Source organism: Mastigoproctus giganteus, chromosome 14, assembly GCF_048544385.1.
Source record: "Mastigoproctus giganteus isolate SK-2022 chromosome 14, ASM4854438v1, whole genome shotgun sequence".
NCBI classification, from domain to species: Eukaryota; Metazoa; Arthropoda; class Arachnida; order Uropygi; family Thelyphonidae; genus Mastigoproctus; species Mastigoproctus giganteus.
The window spans coordinates 102,378,451-102,399,750 of record NC_143588.1 but is presented as its reverse complement, the minus strand read 5'-3'; the positions used below and the strand labels follow the sequence as shown (position 1 = coordinate 102,399,750).

The following is a 21,300-nucleotide window of genomic DNA, read 5'->3' as shown; positions in this document are numbered from 1 at the left end:
GAAGCAGATGACTTGCTTGTCACAGAATGACTGGACTTTACCGGAATTTGGTTTGCTTGGCTTTACTTTGAGTGTCACCTAATTATCAGTTCTATCAACATTTTTAACTCTCAGGTAGGTAGTCTAGCTTGTTGTACCTGAGGCAATGTCTGTGACAGCCTCAAGGACCAAAATTTCATTAAATAACAATATGCTACCCACACAATAAGTAAATTGCACATGTTTGATATTATTTTTTTATTTATTTAATTTAATTAATTCTTTTTTGCCTTTGATAGATACAGAATATGGTTTGCTTTCTTGCATCATTTGACATGATTAATAGTAATGCTCTTTTCACTAATCAGTTTTAAAATCTGCAGTTTTCTTAGCCATTAAGTGATATTTGACATTCTGTTTAGTTCAATTAGATCATCACCCAACATTTATGCTGCCATCGGCTCTTCTCTTAATGTTAATGACATTCTTCCACTTGCCGAGACTACACACGAGGGACACATATACACACGCACGCACATGTGTGCACGTATATACATATACATGTGTGTGTGTGTGTGTGCACACATGTATATTTTTACAGAGTTTGCTCTCCAGATACATTTCTGTTCTTGTCTATTATCAAATATTTGTATGTGTTGTATATATATGCATGTATACACTATGTATATGTGTTTTTTGTAGCCAGAAGGAACTGAATCATCTTTTTGAAATTAAAAAATCCAAGGAGGGAAGAAAAAAGATAGGTGGAACAGGACCAGGGTATGTCTGCCAGGGGCAAAGGTTGATGACATAGAGCGAATATCATCTTTTAAGGGCACAAAAGGTGCCCTTAAAAGATGATAATATAGTTGTACACGATGATAATATATAGTTGTACACGTTGGCACTAATAATATTAAGAGTAGGAGACCAGCAGAATTACTTAACAAGTACAGGTCACTGCTGAACAAAAGCCGAGAATTAGGGTTGAATTTGAAAGTGTCTGCAATTCTGCCCAGACACGATAGGAGGGAGTATATGATGAGAGCTTTGTCGATCAATTCGGCCCTGGAAAGATTGTGCAAGGCTCAAGGGGTAGAATTTTTTTCAGCCTGGACTGTACTTGTTAACAGGAGAGATTGCTTCTACAGGGATGGGATACACTTAAATAGAAAGGGTGCAAGTTGCTGATGCTATCGAGGCAGCGTTAGGTGGGTCAGAAAACTGCTAGCTTGGGGGGAGACAAAGACCAATAGATTGATAGTAGCCACTGGCAGAGGTGAAAGAGATTCTTGCACTGCTTCTATTAGAATGAGCAGAAGCCTGAAAAACAAGATGCATGGTATTTCAGAGACTGCTGGGAGCCATTGCGGTACAAGTAAACACATGGGTTGTGTTAGGGTAGCTAAGAATAGAAACAGGTGCAGGTATACTTGTGTGTACGTGTACACCAATGCTAGGAGTTTAGTAAATAAATTTGATGAATTTGAGGTATTGCTCAAAACATCAAAGGCAGATATTGTTGGGATATCAGAGACGTGGTGTCAGACAGATATAAGGGATGCAGAACTGCAATTTGGGGAGTACAACGTCTACAGAAAGGATAGACAGGATAGGAAGGGGGGAGGGGTTATGCTATTAGTTAAGAAACACATAAAAACCAAGGAAGTGAAGCCAGTCGACATCGCTGGACAGTGCAGTGTTGAGTCAGTTTGGTGTGACATAAGCATTGGGAGATCAAAATTGAGAGTTGGAGTGTGCTATAGGCCTAATGACTCTGATGAGTATAATAAGGAACTGTACAGGGAAATAGAGTGGGCCAGTATATCAGAGAGTCTTATAATGGGAGATTTTAATTTCCCAGATATTGACTGGAATTTGGGGGCTGGTTACTCACGCACTAGCAGGGCTTTTGTGGATTTATTGGATGATTGTTTTCTACATCAGCATGTTCGGGAGGCAACTAGAGGGAATAATACTCTTGATTTGATTATCAGCAGTGATTCTTCATGCATTAAGAATCTGCAGATAAATGAACCACTAGGTGGCAGTGATCACAGTGTGCTGAAGTGGGATTTACTCAAAGAGGTAACTACCATTAAGGGTAAAGGGAAGGGTTATTGCTTCCGTAAAGGCGACTATGATGGACTGAGACAGTATTTAAATTCTATACAGTAGGACCAACTGATGATGTTACGAACAGCAAATTCAAAATGGGAAGCATTCAAAGAACTTATCTTGGAAGCTACTAGGCTTTACATACCAACTAAGAAATATTGTTCAAGGTTTAGGCCAAAATGGATGTCAGATGAACTAATGAGGCATATGGCAGAGAAGAAAAATGCATGGGATACTTACAAATTAACACATGACACAGAAGCCTATGATAGATACAAGTTGATATGCAACCAAGTTACAAAGGAGGTTAGGCAGGCGAAGGCAGATTACGAGAAATCCTTGGCAAGAGATGCAAAGAAAAACAGCAAAGAGTTCTTTACTTATGTAAACTCTAGAAGGAAGGGGATGAATCAGATTGGTCCACTTGATATTGACGGGTCAACTGTTGATGATCCTGCTCAGGTAGCTAACAAACTAAATGAATATTTTGCATCGACATTCACACATGAGGAGTTATTCAGCAAGGGGAATGCCAGAGGTGTATTCAACTCTAGCAGTAAGCTACAGAATCTTGAAATAACTGGGAGTAAAGTGGAGGAGAAACTGTTGAAGATAAACACAAGAAAGGCACCCGGGGTGGATGGGATCTATCCAGTTATATTAAAGGAGGCAGCAAAGGAAGTAAGCAAACCCTTAGCCATAATTATGAGAGCTTCCTTGGACTCAGGGGAGGTACCCATAGACTGGAAATGTGCAAATGTGACCCCAATCCACAAAGGAGGATCAAAGGCTGACACAAGTAATTATAGACCTGTGAGCTTAACTTCTGTTCCAGGAAAATTAATGGAGGCACTGGTTAAAGAAGCACTGCAGGATCATTTAGACAAGATTTCAGTTATAGCTCAGACACAGCATGGTTTTGTTAAGGGGAAGTCTTGCCTGACCAACTTGATTGGATACTATGATGCAGTCACAAAAGAACTGGATGCAGGGAATAACTTTGATATTATATACTTGGATCTTAGAAAGGCTTTTGATACTGTTGCACATGGAAGACTGCTACACAAATTGGAGCAGTGTGATTGGAGGCAAATTGCTGCTATGGATAAAGGGGTGGTTGAGGGGGAGAAGAGAGAGAGTGGTAATCAATGGACACTGCTCATCGTGGACTAATGTTATTAGTGGAGTCCCTCAGGGCTCAGTGTTGGGTCCATTATTGTTTTCTGTATTTATAAATGATATTGATGATGGTATATCAAGCTTAATGTCCAGGTTTGCAGACGATACAAAGGTTGGCAGGGTTGTCAAGGACACTACTGACACTATGCTGCTGCAAAAGGATCTGGAAAGGTTGAGCAGATGGGCTGAGAGGTGGCAAATGAAGTTTAACATTGACAAATGTAAAGTACTACACATGGGAAACAGCAACCCCAGAGCAACGTATCAACTCTGTGGTACTACACTGACAGTGGTAGAGAATGCAAGGGACTTGTGGGTGGTTGTGCAGGCAGATATGAAGTTCTCTGAGCAGTGCAGACGGGCTGCAAGAGTAGCTCATGGAGTATTGTCAATGATATACAGGAATTTTTCCAGCAGGGATAAGGAGGTGATTATTCTATTGTATAAGGCAATGGTCAGGCCACACCTAGAGTACTGTATACAGGTCTGGAGGCCTCATTTCAAGAAGGATGTAGAGCTGCTGGAACGAGTACAGAGAAGGGCAACAAGATTAGTGAATGGAACAAATAGGTGCTCTTACGAAGAAAGGCTTAAGTTTTGCAAATTACAGTGTCTGGAAACTAGGCACCGGCGAGGTGATCTGATAGAGGTGTATAAAGCCTTGAATGGTTTAAGCATGCTCAATGCTGATGGGATTCTTCCTCTAGCTCAGAAAAATCACCTGAGAGGGCATAAATTCAAATTGAAGAAAGACAGATGTAGGATAGACGTGCGGAAATTTGCCTTTAGCCAGCGGGTGGTTGGTTGGTGGAACAGACTTCCATCCCTTGTGGTGGAGGTTGATAGCCTAAATAAGTTTAACGCTCAGCTGGACAGGTATTTTGAACGAACAGAGGGGTGAAGTGGAAGTGGGTTTTTTTTTTTTTTTTTTTGGCTGATGCTGCATAAGCTTGCTTTCTTGCATCAAATGCCTCTACTAATGCTAATGCTAAAAAAAACATTTTGTTTGAAAATAATGGTAAAAAAAATAATAGTGCATGTGAACCTTGATTTTATATTATCTGAATGTGTTTCTGTAGTTGCAAAGGGAACCTTACATTTGACGTGCGAAATCTGACATTTGATCACAGTTTTGTAGCCTTGCAGGCATTGTGGTAATAGAAATTCAAATCTGCAGTCTGCAGACCTGTTTCAAGCATATAAAATATTTCACAACATCTTTAGTATGTTCTTATTCAGGTGCTACTGTGAAGAGTACTTCATTTAACTAAAATAATATTAATACAGTCAAATCCCATTAATACAAAGTTCAAAAGACCTAAATTTTCACTTTTTGTAATAACGAGGTTTGCAGTAAATGAGGTCCCCAAAAGTGTCAAAATTTTACTGTTTTTTTTTTTTTTTATGGTACATGCTACTCTATATGAATATATCTAAAAAAAATAAATAATAATAATAATAATATCAAAATAAATGAAAAAATAAATTAATTTAAATTAATAAAAATAAAAAATAACAAAAACCTTGTTTAATGGAGGCTCTGGTTAAATAGGTAAAGAACTCTTTTCTGTTTTTCTTTGCATCCTTTGCCAAAGATTTCTCGTAATCTGCCTTCGCCTGACTAACCTCCTTAGTAACTTGGTTACAGACCAGCTTATATCTATCATAGGCTTCTGTGTCACATGTTAATTTATATGTATCCGATGCATGTTTCTTCTCTGCCATATGTCTCATTAGTTCATCTGACTTCCATTTAGGCCTAAACCATGAACAATATTTCTTAATTGGTATGTAAAGCCTAGTAGCTTCCAAGATAAGTTCTTTGAATGCTTCCCATTTTGAATTCGCTGTTGGTAACATCATCAGTTGGTCCCACTGTATACAATTTAAATACTGCCTCAGGCCATTGTAGTCGCCTTTACGAAAGCAAAAGCCCTTCCCTTTACTCCTGATGGTAGTTACTTCTTTGAGTAAATCCCACTTCAGCACGCTGTGATCACTGCAACCTAGTGGTTCCTTTATCTGCAGGTTCTTAATGCATGAAGAATCACTGCTGATAATCAGATCAAGAGTATTACTCCCAATAGTTGCCTCCCGAACATGCTAATGTAGAAAACAGTCATCCAATGAATCCACAAAAGCCTTGCTAGTGTGTGAGTGACCACCCACAAATTCCAGTCAATATCTGAAAAATTAAAATCCCCCATTATACGACTCTTGGATTTACTGGCCCACTCTATTTCCCTGTACAGTTTCTTATTTTACTCATCAGAGTGATTAGGCCTATAACACACTCCTACTCAATTTTGATCTCCCAATGCTTATGTCACACCAAACTGACTCGACACTGCACTGTCCAGCGATGTCGACTGGCTTCTCTTCCTTGGATTTTATGCATTTCTTAACTAATAATATAACCCCTTCTTCCTTCCTATCCTGTCTATCCTTCCTGTACACATTGTACTCCCCAAATTCCAGTTCTGCATTCCTTATCTGTGTGACACCACGTCTCTGATATCCCAACAATATCTGCCTTTGATGTTTTGAGAAATACCTCAAATTCATCAAATTAATTTACCAAACTCCTAGCATTGGTGTATACGCAAGTATACACCAATGCTAGGAGTTTGCACCTGTTCCTATTCTTAGCTATCCTAACACAGCCCATGTGTTTACTTGTACTGCACTGATTCCCAGCAGTCTCTGAAATACACTGCATCTTGTTTTTCAGGCTGCTGGTCATTCCAATAGAAGGTTGCACTTACGTTGTAGCTACCATAAACTGGTTTTGTTTACACGGAAATAAACTCTAACAAGTCAGTGCCATCCTTTGGGAAGGGAAGCAGGGAACCGGGTGGTCAGAGGCAATAATAAGACAACTGTGCCAAGATTTGTATCAAACATACATTATAACAATATATGTTTCTCACAGGATGAAAATAAACGTTGTAATACATATTAACTAAATTTTGTAATAAATGAATATATTTACATAGAAAAGCTTATCCTTTTGCAAAGGAATGGTATGTGCTTCATATAAATGAGTACTTTGTATAATCCAAGTTTGTATTAATGAGGTTTTACTGTAATTTAATAATTATAATATATCTTTTGTTAGGATGTGTCAGGAATGCCTGCTACATGTAGGCCAATATCTGAAGGTGGAACAGGATTTGATTACCGCTTAGGAATGGCTATTCCTGACAAGTGGATTGAGGTGAGATTAAAAATGTTATATATAGACTTATAAGTTTCAATTGTATTAATATGTTTAGGTGACACTAACAAAATCACATGAACGGAATAAACTATATTGTAAACTAGATTATAAAGATGAGTTTTAAATCAACACAGTTTGCTACTTTAACCAAGTGGCAATGTTTTGAGATTTGATGAGGATATGACAGGCCTTTGTAACCTATCTTATAATGTAATTACTTTGCTGACACTCACATGGTTTCATTAGTATCACCTAATTAATTTTTTTACCAATGTCTTATTTCTTCTTTATAATATTTGGTTATTAGAAAGGAATGTAAGAATAATATTTTATTCTGCACTCCTTATAATATTATTGACAAAATATTGACCATTATTGATCCTTTTAATATTATTAATATTATTGACATATTGACCAAGAAAAAAAATGAGAATTGTTCTTATTTTGAGATATATAGATTAATATCATAAGCATTGTGTAATTGTTGAAAATTAATTGTCAGTTAATCAGTTGATATTTTAATTTCATATTAGTTCTTTCCCATTAATATTTATTGCCATTTTGTACAATTTTAGTTATTGAAGGACCAACTTGATGAAGAATGGGATATGGGGAATATTGTCCATACATTGACTAATCGGAGATGGCAAGAAAAAACAATTGCCTATGCAGAGTCACATGATCAGGTATATTTTTAATACTTTCAAGGAATTCAGAATAAAAATAGATAGATAGTTCTTAGTGAACTATTTGTAACATTTATTTTCTGCTTTTGCTCTGTATGAGTTACTTGTTTTCATTAAATATTTTCTTGCTGATGACTGTTATGTTATATGTAGTCATCGGCAAGAAAGGTATTTCTTATGATCTTGTTTCATTCATTTTAATTTACTAACACCTAGATTGACTCTTTTGAAAATGTGGAAATGTCTTTAATTTTCTTATAGCTTATGTGGGAGGTGTTCCAGCTTAATCAGATTAATTATTAATCATTTCCAGAATCTTCCACATTATGCATTTTACTTATCTGTTCACAGTTACCTGAAATTATATACAGGATTTGCGATCTTTGAGAAGTAAGAGAAACTGTGATAAAATATTACCTTGGAAAGCTGTGAGTTATGCTAGGGTGAGCAGAATAGTTTTCAATTAAAAATGACCCCAGATGACCGGACCAGTAGTGGGAAAATGTTCTTAGCTGTTTCAAACTATCAAAGTTTTATTTTAACCTCTGGTGCTTTTATTTTAACCTCAACTGTAAAGGATGAGTGTCATTCCTTACAGTTGTTGATAATAATCAACATCTCATTATATAATCCTTAATAATTCTTTGGATTCTTTATATCGATAGCTCCCTGATAATCGCTTGTTTTGTTATTTCCTTCTTTAAAAACTTCAGGCAGTTGTTTTTCATTTTATTTCTTCCATTAATGATGTGAAGTTAAAACAAGTTTCAGAAATCAAGGATCTTCATGTACTTTTGCAAAATTCATACAATTTTGGCATCTGGTTTTATCAGGATTTCTGCATCCTCACTCTGAACAATAAAGAAAATTTCATCAACCATTTCACCTTAAACAAATGCACTTTTTGTTCAAATGGAGTAGTGAATAAATGAAATGTTAGAATTTTGTTTATTCATAATTATTTAATTTGGATTGCAGATAATACTAATTAAAATATATGAAATGCTGTTATCAAGTGAATTTTGTTGTGAAAAGTATTACATTAAATTAACTCCCACACTTTTGACATTTACACTCCCACATTTATGACATTTCTGGATTTTGCATTGAGTCTAAGATCATCTGATCGAAGAACTGAGATATTAATGAAACCAAAATTACACAAAAATAGTTTAAATATGGTATGTGCAGAGAATTGTATATAGATTTCATCTCTGTGATTCTGATCTAAGAACTGAGATATTAATGAAACCAAAATTACACAAAAATAGTTTAAATATGGTATGTGCAGAGAATTGTATATAGATTTCATCTCTGTGATTCTGTTGTATAGGGGTAAATTAATTAATATGATACTTAGAGCACAATAAAATGCACTTGATAAAAGTAGTTCACATGGTTTATTAGAACTATTCACACTTCAAATTAATTCAGTATGAACAACCATGGAATGTCTTCTCAACACATTTGTTTTGTGCTTTCAGTCCATTTTTCTTCATGGGTGATTCATTGCAAGGATGAATATCTTGGTGTAAATCAGTAAGTAAGAGAAGAAGGTGATCAAATTCTGTGACCAATACATTTTCTGTACTAGTCAATACAATTTCTGTACAATTGTCTGCACAAATTCTGATTTTTTTTTTTTTTTTTTTTTTTTTTTCTCTGGAGTTTCTTAATGATCAGGTTTATCAACTGCCATTACCAGCAGGTTTACATGAATTGAAAAACAGAATCAGAATTTATCATTTGGTGTCTGTGAGACATTAGGGTAGTTGTTTTGTAGGACATTTTAACTTTCATTGCGAAATATGTTATGATACAAACTTGTCAAAGTGGATTTTCTAAATTGTAACTGCTTAGTTACAATTTAGAAAATTCTCTAAAGATTCTCTTTTACAAAGAGAATCCTAATGTGCCCCCCCCCCCCACCGATTACCTCTACAGTTATTCAAATAAACATTTTCAGCACAAGTTTACTGTTATATCAAGTTCAAATTTTACTTCATTCTTATTCAATTCTTCCTTCTGATCTGTAAACATGTGTCTTAACTGAAAATTAAAGGTTTATCAGTAACGTATTTTTTTTTTTTTTAATCCAACTCATTCACGGTGCTTGGTTATTTTTTGAAAATTATAAATAAAATTTTATAAAATTTAATTTTCATTAATTGAAATTTAAGTTATATCTCAATTTTATAAATTTAGAATTGAGCTTATTAAAGCTGAAGGGTATATTAAAAATTTTATTTTAGGCATTAGTTGGAGATAAAACACTAGCTTTCTGGCTGATGGATAAGGAAATGTACACTCATATGACTGTATTAAATGACTCGAATCCAGTAATTGACAGAGGTATTGCATTACATAAAATAATAAGGCTAATTACCCATGGACTTGGAGGAGAGGGCTGGCTTAATTTTATAGGTGAGTTTTTTTTTGTAGATATTTAGTATAACTGAATAAGAATATCCAGCTTTAAGGTATTCATGAGAAGAACAATTTAAAGTTACTGTGTTGGCAATATTTATTTTACATTGGAAGAAGAACAGAAATAAGCTTTAATTTTATATTTTGTAGTAGGGTTAGCAAAAAAGCATTGATGTTTTGTTTCACTGTTTTGGTATCTGCTGTAAATTTTTGATACAATTTTTTTACTTGAGTGTGAAAAAAGAACTACTGTTTAGACTATGTTGTTCCCCATTATTATTGCTTATCTGATATTGAATTGAATTAAATTTTGCTTAAAAGGAAGGAGTTCTGCCATAGCAAAAAATTGAAAACCATAAAAAGTTTCATCAACTTCTTTAAGCATGGTTAATTTTAATTAAGTTTTTTTTTTAATAAATTTCCAATCCGATATTATCAAAAAGTAATTATGTGTAGTTCATTAAGCTGATTCTGAGGCAGGCTATTGTTTTATCTGTTTCAGGTAATGAATTTGGACATCCAGAATGGCTAGATTTCCCTCGTGAGGGGAACAAAGAAAGTTATCACTATGCTCGTCGCCAGTGGCATCTTGTTGATGATGAGTTGCTTCGTTACAAGCACCTGAACAATTTTGACCGTGCTATGAATATGTTAGAAGAAAAATACCACTGGTTGTCATCTCCTCAGGTCTTTTAAAATATATATGCCTCTAGCTATAGATTTATTTATTTATAAAATTTCATCTTTCAAAGTGGAAAAAATCATAAAGAATTAGTCATTCATTTTAAAATGCATTACATATGCTAATTTGAGTAATATCCAAACAAGAGAGCTATTTTCAGTTATATTCTTAATATCAAAATGGTTAACCTAAAATAGAAAGTGTAAAATCTTGATTTCTATCTGAACAATTTTGACCGTGATCACCACATAACATCTCCAACTATATTAAAAGGTTTAAAGTTTCAGTTTGAGTCAGATCATCAATTTTAAGCAATCCATGTCACATCTCGTTCAAGTTTGAGGAATATATAATTTTGTTAAATTGAAATTTTCTGTTAGCGATAGTGATAATTTTTTTTATCACCCATTTTAAAAGGTCTGTGAGATCAGATTTGGCAATTGGAAGAGTTTCTTAGGTTGAGGAGCACATTACTCCCTTTGAAGTACTTTTTTTTTTTTTTTTTTTTTTTATCCTGCAGATGTGCATGATGAAAAATGAAACTGCTTTTTTTTTTTTTTTTTTTTTTTTTAACACTACTTCTTTTGAAATGGCATGTTTTAGAAAGGACTTTGACATTATAAATATCAAAAATTTGATGTTATGTATGGAAACAGTAATTATTAGAGTTTGTTTTGAAGAATTTGGAAAATATATAAACATTTTTGAAGATAAGATATTCTCATACTGTAGTTTAGGAATAATAATGAAATACCTGGTAAGCAGTTTTGAGGAGTATTCAAATAACATTAGTGGAATTAAATGGTTATTAGCTTTTAAAGTTTGTACATTGATAGTGTGAAGATTTTGGCTTTTATATAATTATGTTAGAACAGGGTTGGAAAACCAGTGACATGCATACCATTAGTTCACCAACATAGAAAAATTTGCAGGCACATGGCCACCCATAAATAATTCATATTATAAAAAAATATACTTAATTTATTTGAAAATAAATTTGTTTCACAGTATAGTTTATTAAGCTGATTATGTCCACTAGAATAAAGTAAAACTAAAATATAGCAAAATTGTTATTTTTTTTTTCTCATCACTGGTTCACCATCACTGTTCTAGAAGTATGAAGACTAATAATATAGGAACAAACATGTATCTTTGAAAAACATGTTTTCAAAAATATCTTCTAAAATTTCAGATTTTCAAAAATTAACACTTTGTTTAAAAGACTAATTTCTGAAATCAACTCTGATTGACAAGTTTTTCAAATGGCAATTTTCTGAATTGCAAATAATTTTTTAATGGCAATAGTTAATCAGTACTGGCCACTCTGCATGCACACTTTTGTTTCAAATTCTGATTTTCAACAAAATTAGAACTTGAGTTAGTTTTAAAGAATTTATTAAGTAATAGAGTGCAAAAAAATACCTTTTCTTATAGAACTTAAGCGGGTGTTTTATTTTAAGGTCGTTAGTTTTGATACCTATAAATATTATCAACACAAACTGTTTTGATAATGAATTCTCATTATTACTGTATCCTTATTTATTATTTTTATGGGCCCATTATGTAATTGATGACAAGATGCAAAATTGTAAAATTCAAACAAATCATTCATTTATGTTTAATAAATGAATGATTTATTAAACTTATTGTTTCAATCATTTATGTTTCAATATAGGATTTTGGCCAGAACCTGGCAGTTGCCATTCATTTCTATTAGGTGGAAGGCCCACTCCCTTCACATAAGATCAGATAACTACAGCCTCAGTTGAAGAGGCCATTAGAAATCCTTCCATTCATCAACAGGACTTAAACACAGACTTCTCCAAATGAGTGAGAAGTGATGAAACCACTGTGCTGCCATGGAGAATATGTTTCTCCCAAGCCTTTTTCTTGCACTTATTGTCACATGTATGCTAAGGTTTTAATAGTTGTTAAGAGAGTCATTTATTTGTGCCAGATATCAGGAATGCATTGACCTGATTCAAAACTTAATATGCTGTGGAGCAATTTCAGACCAGGGACACATCAAAGACTCAGCTATCTGATGGTATGTCAGATGACACTCTCCATGGATGCAGAAATAGACTGACCAGTACAGAATACATTGCCTCAGCAGAAAATAGTTTTAATTTGAGACACAAATGTATGAAAAACAGGAAACATAGTCTATAAGAAAGACAGATGCCACAGAAAACAAGAATGTTGGATACAAAATTTGATGTAACGAAAAAGCAGTGTATCAATTGGTAATGGTACTAGTGGGTACACAGTAATACATTTTGGGACTAGTGTTTCCAAATTCCCAACATATTAATCTTCGGGATTCGGGAACGAGAAATTGCAATTCCTGAAATCATAAGTTATTCTGTATTTTTCATAGCATTTTATTTATGTGTTTTTAAATAATAATGAGTGACCATAATAATAAACAGTGAATCATTTTTCTATGATAGGGTTATACTAAAAGTTTCAGAGGTTTTCTGTAAAAAAATGATATCAAAATAAATTCATGGTTTATTATTATTATGAACCAATATATTGTGACAAGATTATATATTTCAATAACATGTAAAAATGATCTCTACCTGATATAGACATCTGATAATAGAAAACATTAAAAGAAGGGAACATTAACACAAAATAAATGCCAAATAAAAATCGTTTAAACAATTTAAAGATAATACCACAAATATTTAATATTTAGAAGTTATCATTCTTAAAATGAAATTTTAAAACACACAAAACATTAATTGCCCTGTCCGATAGTCTCGATCTTTGTTTCGTGACAAATATTCCAGACGTAAAAAAATTTCATTTTGCACTAACATTGGTCTAATTGTTAAGAGTGCATCCTAAAGCACCTTCAAGTTGGGCATTAGGGTATATGTTGCTTCATATAGCTCATTTCCTTTTTTAACGATGAAAACATTTTGTCTGCTTGCCCTGATTTTGGTTTTGCCATTGAAATCGATATTGCTTTGGCACCAATGATATTAAGAGTAGGAGACCGGCGGAATTACTTGACAAGTACAGGTCACTGATGAAAAAAAGCCGTGAATTAGGGTTGAAATTGACAGTGTCTGCAATTCTGCCCAGACACGATAGGAGGGAGTATATGATGAGAGCCCTGTCAATCAATTCGGCCCTGGAAAGATTGTGCAGGGCTCAAGGGGTAGAATTTTTTTCAGCCTGGTCTGTACTTGTTAACAGGAGAGACTGCTTCTACAGGGATGGGATACACTTAAATAGAAAGGGTGCAAGAATGTTTGCTGATGCTATCGAGGCAGTGTTAGGTGGGTCGGAAAACTGCTAGATTGGGGGGATACAAGGACTAATAGATTAACAGTAGCCACTGGCAGAGGTGAAAGTGATTCTTGCACTGCTTCTATTGGAATGAGCCGCAGCCTGGAAAATAAGATGCAGGATATTTCAGAGACTGCTGGGAATCATTGGGGTACAAGTAAACACATGGGTTGTGTTAGGGTAGCTAAGAAAAAGAACAGGTGCATGTATACTTGTGTGTACACCAATGCTAGGAGTTTAGTAAATAAATTTGATGAATTTGAGGTATTGCTCAAAACATCAAAGGCAGATATTGTGGGGATTTCAGAGTCGTGGTGTCACACAGATATAAGGAATGCAGAACTGGAATTTGGGGAGTACAATGTCTACAGAAAGGATAGACAGGATAGGAAGGGAGGAGGGGTTATGCTATTAGTTAAAAAACACATAAAATCCAAGGAAGTGAAGCCAGTGGACATCGCTGGACAGTGCAGTGTCGAGTCAGTTTGGTGTGACATAAGCATTGGGAGATCAAAATTGAGAGTAGGAGTGTGCTATAGGCCTAATGACTCTGATGAGTATAATAAGAAACTGTTCGGAGAAATAGAGTGGGGCAGTAAATCAGAGAGTCTTATAATGGGGGATTTTAATTTCCCAGATATTGACTGGAATTTGGGGGCTGGTCACTCACACAGTAGCAAGGCTTTTGTGGATTTATTGGATGATTGTTTTCTACATCAGCATGTTCGGGAGGCAACTAGAGGGAGTAATACTCTTGATTTGATTATCAGTAGTGATTCTTCATGCATTAAGAATCTGCAAATAAATGAACCACTTGGTGGCAGTGACCACAGTGTGCTGAAGTGGGAGTTACTCAAAGAGGTAACTACCATTAGGGGTAAAGGGAAGGGGTATTGCTTTCGTAAAGGCGACTACAATGGACTGAGACAGTATTTTAAATTCTATACAGTGGGATCAACTGATGATATTGCCAACAGCAAATTCAAAATGGGAAGCATTCAAAGAACTTATCTTGGAAGCTACTAGGCTTTACATACCAACTAAGAAATATTGTTCAAGGTTTCGGCCTAAATGGATGTCAGATGAACTGATGAGGCATATGGCAGAAAAGAAAAATGCATGGGATACATACAAATTAACACGTGACACAGACGCCTATGATAGATACAAGTTGATCTGTAACCAAGTTACAAAGGAGGTTAGGCAGGCGAAGGCAGATTACGAGAGATCCTTGGCAAGGGATGCGAAGAAAAACAGCAAAGAGTTCTTTACTTATGTAAACTCTAGAAGGAAGGGGATGAATCAGATTGGTCCACTTGAGATCGATGGGTCAACTGTTGATGACCCTGCTCAGGTAGCTAACAAACTAAATGAATATTTTGCATCAACATTCACACATGAGGAGTTATTCAGCGAGGGGAATGCCAGAGGTGTATTGAACTCTAGCAGTAAGCTAGAGAATCTTGTAATAACTGAGAGCAAAGTGGAGGAAAAATTGTTGAAGATAAACACAAGAAAGGCACCTGGGGTGGATGGGATCTATCCAGTTATATTAAAGGAGGCAGCAAAGGAAGTAAGCAAACCCTTAGCCATAATTATGAGAGCCTCCTTGGACTCAGGGGAGGTACCCATGGACTGGAGATGTGCAAATGTGACCCCAATTCACAAAGGGGGATCAAAGGCTGACACAAGTAATTATAGACCTGTGAGTTTAACTTCTGTTCCTGGAAAATTAATGGAGGCACTGGTTAAAGAAGCACTGCAGGATCATCTAGACAAGACTTCAGTTATAGCTAGGACACAGCATGGTTTTGTTAAGGGTAAGTCTTGCCTGACCAATTTGATTGGATACTATGATGCAGTCACAAAAGAACTGGATGCAGGGAATAACTTTGATATTATATACTTGGATCTTAGAAAGGCTTTTGATACTGTTGCACATGGAAGACTGCTGCACAAATTGGAGCAGTGTGGCATTGGAGGCAAATTGCTGCTATGGATAAAGGGGTGGTTGAGGGGGAGAAGACAGAGAGTGGTAATCAATGGACACTGCTCATCGTGGACTAATGTTATTAGTGGAGTCCCTCAGGGTTCAGTATTGGGTCCTTTATTGTTTTCTGTATTTATAAATGATATTGATGATGGTATATCAGGCTTAATGTCCAAGTTTGCAGACGATACGAAGGTTGGCAGGGTTGTCAAGGACACTACTGACACTATGCTGCTGCAACAGGATTTGGAAAGGTTGAGCAGATGGGCTTCGAGGTGGCAAATGAAGTTTAACATTGACAAATGTAAAGTACTACATATGGGAAACAGCAACCCCAGAGCAACGTATCAACTCTGTGGTACTACACTGACAGTGGTAGAGAATGAAAGGTACCTGGCGGTGGTTGTGCAGGCAGATGTGAAGTTCTCTGAGCAGTGCAGACGGGCTGCAAGAGTAGCTCATGGTGTATTGTCAATGATATATAGGAATTTTTCTAGCAGGGATAAGGAGGTGATTATTCCCTTGTATAAGGCAATGGTCAGGCCACACCTAGAGTACTGTATACAGGCCTGGAGGCCTCATTTCAAGAAGGATGTAGAGCTGCTGGAACAAGTACAGAGAAGGGCAACTAGATTGGTGAATGGGACAAAGGGGTGCTCTTACGAAGAAAGGCTTAAGTTTTGAGAATTACAGTGTTTGGAAACTAGTCACCAGCGAGGTGATCTGATAGAGGTGTACCAAGCCTTGAATGGTTTGAGCATGCTCAATGCTGATGGGATTCTTCCTCTTGCTCAGAATAATCACCTGAGAGGGCATAAATTCAAATTGAGGAAAGACAGATGTAGGATAGACGTGCGGAAATTTGCCTTTAGCCAGCGGGTGGTTGGTAGGTGGAACAGACTTCCATCCCTTGTCGTGGAAGTTGATAGCCTAAATAAGTTTAAGGCTCAGCTGGACAGGTATTTCGAACGAACAGAGGGGTGAAGTGGAAGTGGTTATTTTTATTTATTTATGTTACTTTTTTTTTTTGGCTGATGCTGCATAAGCTTGCTTTCTTGCATCAAATGCCTCTACTAATGCTAATGCTTTGCTAATTCAGATTTTAGATCAGTTTTTGATTTCACATCGGAATATTCCACAATTCACATCTTCTTCTCTTTGTATTTCTTCTGTTAAAGCACATTTTCCTTTAAAAAGTCTTTCCATTAATGATCTTGCTAATCGAGCTATTTCATTTTTGTTTGCCAAAACAAAAAAAGTTGTCCTTTTCCACCTCATATAAACAACTAACGTTGCTTAAATATTTAATGAGGGATACTAAATCTTTATTCCTGTGTTTAAGCAATTAATTTCTAATTTCTTTTAAAAGCATACTGCCCAAAGCAGAATTCTGTTTTTCAGAATTACTAAAAAGAAACTTAAAAATTCCTTCACTTGTTAGAAGATTTGCATCATGATTACTTAATGCTACAACTGCAAATCAAACAGGTTTTAAACAATTTAACATCACTCACAATTTCATAATATTCTTCTTTCCATAAGTGACTGAGCTTCAGCTGTCATAAAACAATTTTTTACCGGATTTAGGATCTTAAAATCTTTTTCAATCCTTCTTTCTAATGTGGTCTGTGTTTTACAGTCCAAAATGACTTGTAGTACTATTTTTTTCACTCTTGATTATTTCCTGCTGCAAAAGAGAATTCCTTGCTGGAGAATATTTAAGCAGTTTTACAATTTTTCTTATACTAAAAATTTCCGGAGAAACGTCATCTTGCAGATCATACTGATTGGCTCTAGTTACATTATCTGAATCAGAATCATTGCTTTCATCTTTCTCGTATTCAGAATCTGCATTGTATATTTGCTTCCGCTACTACTTGTTTTTGATGCTTCATTTTTTAACTTTTTGATGTAAAACACTTTCGTTACAGCAAGGTGAAGTGTATGATTGTAACATAACTAGCATTAGCATTAGTAGAGGCATTTGATGCAAGAATGCAAGCTTATGCAGCATCAGCCAAAAAAAAAAAAAAACCACTTCCACTTCACCCCTCTGTTCGTTCAAAATACCTGTCCAGCTGAGCCTTAAACTTATTTAGGCTATCAACCTCCACCACAAGGGATGGAAGTCTGTTCCACCAACCAACCACCCGCTGGCTAAAGGCAAATTTCCGCACATCTATCCTACATCTGTCTTTCCTCAATTTGAACTGCTGAATAGTTTTCTCAACTGCTGAATAGTTGGTGATAACTTTCGAAATTTTTCCATAATTGCTGCACCATCACTAGTTGTTGCAACCACATCTTCTTCAAGTTTTAATTCAAGGGTTTCTAATCTTTCCTGAAGTAAAGGTAACAATTTTTCTGTAGGTCAGTTCCCATGAACTCTTATTAAACCAAGATTCAATGAAAGTTTCATTGTAGTATACATGAATGTTCATGTATCTTCGATTCCTACAACTGGTCCACTCATCTATGCAAATGCTCATTTTCTTGTTTTCACATTTTGAAAGCACCAAATTTCTCGTTGTACAGTTGTTCTATTTTGCTATAATAGTTATGTATTAATGTCTAGGATTGCCAGATTTCTATGACTGGATTAAAGGACACTTAAAAATAATTAATGCTACCACTCTCCAACTCTCACTCCTCCCACCCCAGAAATGATAAAATATGTTTATATTTTTTAGATTTTAGTTTAAAAATTATAGTTTTCATATTGACTATAAATAGTTGCAAATTTTAGTTTAATTTAAAATATTTAATGATAAACCATGGCTTTCTATGGGGAAGGATTTGGATTGATATATAAGGATAATGAATGATATGGATAATATAAAAAGCATAAATGGGGTGGTTGTGCAGGCAGATATGAAGTTCTCTGAGCAGTGTAGACGGGCTGCAAGAGTAGCTCATGGTGTATTGTCAATGATATATAGGAATTTTTCTAGCAGGGATAAGGAGGTGATTATTCCCTTGTATAAGGCAATGGTCAGGCCACACCTAGAGTACTGTATACAGGCCTGGAGGCCTCATTTCAAGAAGGATGTAGAGCTGCTGGAACGAGTACAGAGAAGGGCAACAAGATTAGTGAATGGAACAAAGGGGTGCTCTTACGAAGAAAGGCTTAAGATTTGCAAATTACAGTGTCTGGAGACTAGGCACCAGCGAGGTGATCTGATAGAGGTGTATAAAGCATTGAATGGTTTGAGCATGCTCAATGCTGATGGGATTCTTCCTCTCGCTCAGAATAATCACCTGAGAGGGCATAAATTCAAATTGAGGAAAGACAGATGTAGGATAGACGTGCGGAAATTTGCCTTTAGCCAGCGAGTGGTTGGTTGGTGGAACAGACTTCCATCCCTTGTCGTGGAAGTTGATAGCCTAAATAAGTTTAAGGCTCAGCTGGACAGGTATTTTGAATGAACAGAGGGGTGAAGTGGGAGTGGTTTTTTTTTTTTTTTTTTTTTTTTGGCTGATGCTGCATAAGCTTGCTTTCTTGCATCAAATGCCTCTACTAATACTAATGCTAAATAAATTGATCCAAATATTTTAATGCAAGTTGCAAGTTTAGTGCATTAATTGACATCAAGCTAAAGTAATTTTAGGTAGGTTAAAAAAATAATAATAACGTACTGGTTTAATAGCTAGAAATCATTTACATTGAACATAATTTGTACTATTTCGAGCAGCCTTAAGAACTTTGGCATCATTTTTAATTTTCTCAGAAAAATCTAAACAATTATCTTTAAAATTGAAGTAGAGCATTAGTTTGCTTTTTATGAGTGAAACTGAACATCCGTTTCGCCCATCCCTCCACTTCGAGTTCATTACACTAAAAATCCTTTCTGAATTTGCCGAAGTCCCCGGCATTGAAAACAGTATATGAAATGACCTTGAAAATATTTGAAAGCTTAAAATCAACACTTCAAAATTAAATGCCATTGACTCAAAGTATTCGAACAAGTTTTAAATTTTTCAGAGGTTGACATGGTTTCATAATTTGTTTTCAGTACTGAAACCTCATCAAATAAATCATTCATATCCAACTTTAGTTTTTGTATTAATTTAAAATATTCTGTACTTCAACAAATGAAATGAGTTATAGTCAGGACAACCCAACTATTTTTAAAGCTTAATTTGCTGAGTTTCAAAAAAGGGGGTATTTTCATTAAAATTAAATTTCTTTCCTAAATATTTCAATGCAACATTATAAAATGCTTTGAAATCATTTATTACTGTGCTTTTAACTACAGGGGGTCTAATTTCTGAAAATGCTGATGAACTTGATACCCAAAAAATTCTTGATCAAGACTATTTTCGGTGAATTTTTTAGATCATTCATTATATAAAAAATATCACTGGCACATGTTTCATTCTTTTCAATCTCTTTTATTGCTTTACAAATTATTTTTATCGCTTACATTGAGAAAAGAAAATATGATTCTATAATTATAGGGGCCTCTGTTGAATTTTCATTAATTTGAAGAATTTTAAAAAGTTGTTTGGAACAGTTTTTTGGTTTGCTTATGAAATAAAGGCTCAAAGTCTTCCATGAAAGCAAAGTTCGTTCTATACATGGTTGTAAAGAAAGCCATCTAGTTGGTATGTGCTTTAATATTTCCTTAAACTCTGTTTTGACAAACTCGTGAAATTCTTTAAGATTATCCCTTTTTTTTAGTTGAAACAGAAAAATGACCATATATTTTCAAGACAATATCTAAATTACCGAAAGAATATTTAGCTAAATTATGAGTAATGTGAGCATGGCAGTTTGCTTTAATTGCATCTTCATTTAATTTTTTAATATTTTGGAATAAGGATTTATTACTCCCAAAATTACAATTTGCATTGTCTGCACTGAAACTAGATACCCTTTGCCAATCCAATCCTAAATTACTCATTGAATTTTTTAGGTACTCAAACATTCCATCTGCACTTTCATCAGCATTTTCAAAAAAATAACCTAAATAGTTTGTAGGACCATATTCTTTGTTGAAGTACTGAATTGACAAAGGAAACATTTTCATATTCTTTCTATTAGAAGCACCAATCTGTAAACAAAAAAATAATGGTGAATCATGATGTTTTAAATCATCCAAAACAATTTGCAATGCTTTTTTACCTAAAACATTACAATGGCAGCAGATTTAGTTCTTCCACATGATATTTTTTGTGCAATTTTTGAATCATTGTAAAGTTTAGAGTTCAGTTTCATGCTACAATCTAATGAGTTATAAGAATGGTGATGTTTAATTGAATAAAAAATATTAGTTACTTTAGCTGCAATAACTAAATCCTCTTCTTTCTTATTCTTTTTCACAAGAAACTTATCAAGATTTGAAGAATTTGTCTATTTAAGTTTGTGAGTCTTTATTCTGAGTAACTGCTAAGATACCCATATAACCAACTTTAAATACATTTCTGCATAGTAGACATCTCGCCTCATGAGGATCATTTGTTGAAGCTAGCCATTCATATCCTTACTCTCAATTTTTGTTATAAGAACAAAGCCTCTTCTTTTTTGGGGGAATTTTCATTTTTGATGGCTAAAAAATAAAATGTTTTCAAATTATGTTTGTATATAACATGAAATATGTAGGTGCCTATAACCGTATAAATGAAATAGATAAATGTTTCTTTGTAAAGTTATGGGAAAAACAGATTAAACAAAGCCATTGAACTCCATATTATAAAAAGTGATTTTTCCAATACC

The 21,300-nt window shown here is 34.8% G+C and overlaps 1 protein-coding gene across 1 annotated transcript in view; it reads left to right on the top strand.

Moving 5' to 3' along the window:
• Nucleotides 1-21,300, top strand: part of AGBE (1,4-alpha-glucan-branching enzyme) — a 122,111-nt gene that overhangs the window by 82,151 nt on the left and 18,660 nt on the right. The window contains exons 9-12 of the mRNA XM_090388907.1: nt 6,395-6,493; nt 7,072-7,182; nt 9,435-9,606; nt 10,112-10,296. Coding sequence (XP_090245033.1) covers nt 6,395-6,493; nt 7,072-7,182; nt 9,435-9,606; nt 10,112-10,296 — 567 coding nt within the window. The remainder of the gene's footprint in view (nt 1-6,394; nt 6,494-7,071; nt 7,183-9,434; nt 9,607-10,111; nt 10,297-21,300) is intronic.